At 62.2% G+C, this 4,566-nt stretch overlaps 1 protein-coding gene across 1 annotated transcript in view; it reads left to right on the top strand.

Moving 5' to 3' along the window:
- Window positions 1-1,648: 1,648 nt before the first annotated feature.
- Window positions 1,649-4,566, top strand: part of KCNC1 (potassium voltage-gated channel subfamily C member 1) — a 41,831-nt gene continuing 38,913 nt past the window's right edge. Inside the window, exon 1 of the mRNA XM_081064407.1 lies at window positions 1,649-2,416. Within this exon, the coding sequence (XP_080920533.1) occupies window positions 1,847-2,416 (570 nt within the window). The 5' untranslated portion in view covers window positions 1,649-1,846. The remainder of the gene's footprint in view (window positions 2,417-4,566) is intronic.

The following is a 4,566-nucleotide window of genomic DNA, read 5'->3' as shown; positions in this document are numbered from 1 at the left end:
AGCTAGTATGGGAGGGTCAGTGAGCTGGGATCGCTATGGAAGTGTGTGGCACTCAGGGGAGACTAGGGTCAGCCTGGAGTTACGAAGTGCCTAGGGCTGAAGGGTTTATAGGGGTTCAGGATTCCTGGGTTGTTGGCAGAGAGTTTAGAGGACAGCGTGTGGGTGGACGGTGGGGAGGGACTGTTATTTTGGAGTCCATGCAGGAGGGTACCTTGCACGTGGGCTCCAGGTTCCGTGGAAAGGGTCGGTATTAAAACAGAGGCCAATGCTGTTCTGGGTCAAGGTGTCTCTTGTAGCGGTAGGGGTCATTTTGGCTCACTAGGGGATCAGACAGTCCATAGCTTGGAAGGAGAGGGGCGGGTGCAGACGCCCTTCTCACCTCAGTCTGACCCGGGGACGCGGGCCTAGATGTCTGCCAGAGCCCTCGCCCAATGGACTGCGTTCCCGGAGGGCTGAACGTCGGCGGGCCCCACCGGAACGGCAGGAGTCGCGCTGGGCGGGCGCCCCCAGTGCTGGGGTTGAGGGAGGCCCGGCTTGGCACGGGGCTGGGAGGGGGGCGCGGAATCAGGGCTTTTTAGGACCCAGCGCGGCGCCTCCCTCCGGGGGCGAGTGCGGCTGCGCGCGCCGTGTGCCCGTGTCCGGAGAGCGGCGGGCTGGACGCGGACCGCGCGAGCGAGCGAGCGAGCGAGCCGAGCAGCACTGGCAGCAGCAGCGTCGCGGCGGCGGCGACCGCTCAGCGCCTCGCCTCCCCCGCCTCGCCGGCCTCACCTCCCGGCACCGGGACCCGCCACCCCCGCCTCCCGGGCCGGACCGTCGTAGCCCCCTCGCCTCGGCCGGCAGCGCCAACCGCCTGCCCGAAGCGGGGCGCGGAGCGCGGGGCGCAGAGGCACCGGAGCCAGTGCCCACCGGCCCCACAGACCGAACCCAGCCGGGTGAACCCCTGCGGGGCCCCGCACAGCTCCGCAGCAGTCCGGGAGCTGTCCCTTCAGCACCGCCGCCGGGGTCGAGCGCTTCCCAGCCGAGTCCCTGCTCCAGTCGGAGCGCTCCGAGCGCCGCGCTCCGCGATAGCCTCGCCGAGCGGCGTTCCGGGGGCCCCTGCCCAGGGGGCCCGCCATCTCCTCGGAGAGGCGGGGAGAAGGAGCGAGGAGGGCGGGCGGGCAGGCGCGCCCGCGGCGGGGAGGGGAGCAGGCAGCCAAGCAAGGAAAGAGGAAGGGGGCCGGAGCCCACCCTGCGCCCGGAGCTGCAGCTCGGCCACGCAGGGAGGAAGGCAGCAGGGATCCATCTTCCCCGAGCCCAGAGCACGCTGTGGCGACCACCACACAGCCGAGCGCGAATTTCCCGGCCCCCTCTCCTCGCCTCCCCCTTCCGGGGACTGGGCTACATGTCCGGCCCTGGGAGCAGCTGACCTTCCCCACAAAAGCTTTGTGTCGATTTCTCCATTTTCCCGCTGAGATGGGGACCGGAGCCCGGCTCCCCCACCCTCTTTTCCCTCCTCCCGGGGCTCGCCGCTGAGCGCCGCCCCCCTCCCTCCCTCCCTCCCTCCCTCCCGCCCTTCTTTCCTCCTCGGCCTCCTCCGCAGCCGGACCTACTCCCTCCCACACCTGGCGCCTAGAGACCCTGGGAATCCCGCGCGCACTCCCCTGGACCAGACCGCATCCGGCAGAAAGCGCCCCGAGGGGCTTGGGTCGCTCCGGGGGTGGCCTGAGCCGCTGAACCTCTGTCCCCCGCCCCGACGGCTGAGGGGAGGGGGGAGAGGGCCGCGCGCCCCCCTCCCCGGCGCAGACTCCCCCTGGCGGCCGCTCCCATGGGTGTCGCTGGGCCGCGCCATGCCTAAGGGGGCGCCGCGATGGGCCAAGGGGACGAGAGCGAGCGCATCGTGATCAACGTGGGCGGCACGCGCCACCAGACGTACCGCTCGACGCTGCGCACACTGCCCGGCACGCGGCTCGCCTGGCTGGCGGAGCCCGACGCCCACAGCCACTTCGACTATGACCCGCGCGCGGATGAGTTCTTTTTCGACCGCCACCCTGGCGTCTTCGCACACATCCTGAACTACTACCGCACGGGCAAGCTGCACTGCCCGGCCGACGTGTGCGGGCCGCTCTACGAGGAGGAGCTGGCCTTCTGGGGCATCGACGAGACCGACGTGGAGCCCTGCTGTTGGATGACCTACCGCCAGCACCGCGACGCCGAGGAGGCGCTCGACAGCTTTGGCGGCGCCCCCCTGGACAACAGTGCTGACGACGCGGACGCCGACGGCCCTGGCGACTCAGGCGACGGCGAGGACGAGCTGGAGATGACCAAGCGCCTGGCGCTCAGCGACTCCCCCGACGGCCGGCCAGGCAGCTTCTGGCGCCGCTGGCAGCCACGAATCTGGGCGCTTTTCGAGGACCCCTACTCATCCCGCTATGCGCGGGTAAGTGACAACTTACCCGTCAGAAGAGAGGGGCGGGGAAGGCAGCGTTCTCCACCTCCCGCGGGCAGGGGTGGGTTCCCAAACTGGCACCTAAGGGGGGGGGTGCGTATGTGTACGCACGTACGTGTACGTGTGTCAGAGAGAGGGTGACTCTTTTCGAGGGTGACTGGTTTTGCACGTATGTGAGGGCCGTCTGTATTTCCGAATTTAATATGTATGAGCGAGTATGAATGGGTGTGTTTGTGTGTACGAGTAGGCTGTATGTGCACATTTATGTAAGTGTGGCAGTGTATATTTGGGTGGGTAAAAAATGTAGTGGGGATGAGTGAGCATGTGTAATGTTTGAGTGTGCAGGAGTGTTTGTGCGTGCATGTTTGTGTCTTTGCAGATGTATACTGCCAAGATGTGACCGGCCCTTTAGATTCTAAGCTGGGAGCTCTTCCTCTCTCTCAGGTAAGGGCATCTGGAGCCAGCCAGGGCCCACAGACAAGGGCTCGAGGCCTGGGCTGCTGCCTGACACAGACCACCCCTCCCCAGGGAGCAGCCTCGTAGGGCTGGGCTGTGGAGAAGGGGATGTGACCCCTCAGAGACCTGCTCCTGGGAACAGAGCCTGTCCTTCTTCCTTATCAAAAGGGCAGGGTGTTGGAGGGTGCCACTGGGCTTATGCCTCTGGGATCTATCAGGAACAGAGAGTGGGTCTAAAGGGGGAACCTACCAGGAAGTGTGAGAGAGGTGGGTGTGTCTTTATCAGTCACTCCCCTTTAGTGACAGCAGCTTGTTGCTGGGGAGGAGGGGCACCCTCCTGCTGACCTTGGCTCCTCAGGTGGTCTCTCTTGATCGATTTCCCCATCTATAAAATGGGACAGGGGGTCTGGTGAATTCTAAGGGGTTTTGCTACTTAACTGAGCCCCAAAAGGAGACACTGGTAGCAGCCATCTACCCTGGAAGAGACACCCCTTCCTTGCCTTCTCTGGGCTCTGACCTCCGAGGCCTGAATGGAGCATAAGACATGAGGGGGAGGGTGGGGATTGGGAATTGAAAGCAGTGTCCCTCCCCCATCCATAGCCACCCTCCCATCCCCCTACCTGGCAAACTTCTGCCTCTGCCCACTCTCCTTCACTGTTCTGCATGCTTTCCTTCCTGTCCGCTAGAGCTGAGTGGGGAGGATGGGGCAGGGGAGAGGGCAGGAGTGTCTACCCAGCTGCTGAGAATCAATAGGGGAAGGGAACTTGGGGGCACGGAGGTGTCCACAGGCAGAAAAAGACTGTGTTAGGCACAGGCTTGGTAGATTCGTTACTGAGATAAAACATTCAATGTTTTAACATGTGAGGGAGGGGGCAGCAGGTCAGAGTGTTAAACTTTATTTTCTTAATTATTTTTTTTCACTTACAGTTGATATTCAATATTGTTTTATATTAGTTTCACGTGCGCAGCATAGCGGTTAGACATTTATATAATTTATGCAGTGATCCTCCCAATTAGTCTAGTACTGTACATAGTTGGCACTATACCTGGCACTATACATAGTTGTTGCAACATTATTGACTATATTTTCTATGCTGTACTTTACATCCCTGTGACTTTTATAGCTACCGATTTTTATTTTAGAGTGTTATAGTTTAAATCCTACAATAGATGTGTACGGGGGGGTATAAGAGGGAGAGAGCCAAGCCCCTCATTCTGCCCAAGGACCCTGCCCAAGGTCACCCAGGAAGCTGGAGGCTAAGAACCAGGTCTCCTGGGACCTCATCCTCCCCAGAGCTGGCCACCAGCTCCCTGCTGTCCCCAAAGTGGACTGAGACCCTCAGAGCCCTCCCTTTCCCTGCCCTGTCCTAATAGAGGCCACCATAGCCAGGGGATGATGTAACTGGCGGCAGTGGCTAAGTTGTGGGAAGGGGCAGGAGGGGAACTGGGGAGTTGAACCAGCACATGTTGGGTGGGGGGTGGGGCATGTTGGGCAAAGGCCTGGGTTAGAGCAGCTGCTCCCTCAGCCTGCATTTGACCTTGGACAGCAGCGTAGCAGCACTGGGACCTGCCTTGGCCCCAGAAGGAAGGAGTAGGCCCAACTTCCTCATGTCTTCATTGTCCTCTCAGCCTCCTGGTACCCTAGCAAGGGGCCTCCCCCTCCCCCACTTAGCGGTGGGGCTCTG

This window comes from Rhinolophus hipposideros, assembly GCF_964194185.1.
Source record: "Rhinolophus hipposideros genome assembly, chromosome: 10".
NCBI lineage: Eukaryota > Metazoa > Chordata > Mammalia > Chiroptera > Rhinolophidae > Rhinolophus > Rhinolophus hipposideros.
Note: the sequence above shows the minus strand (reverse complement) of the source record. Positions and strands in the feature narration are given on the sequence as shown.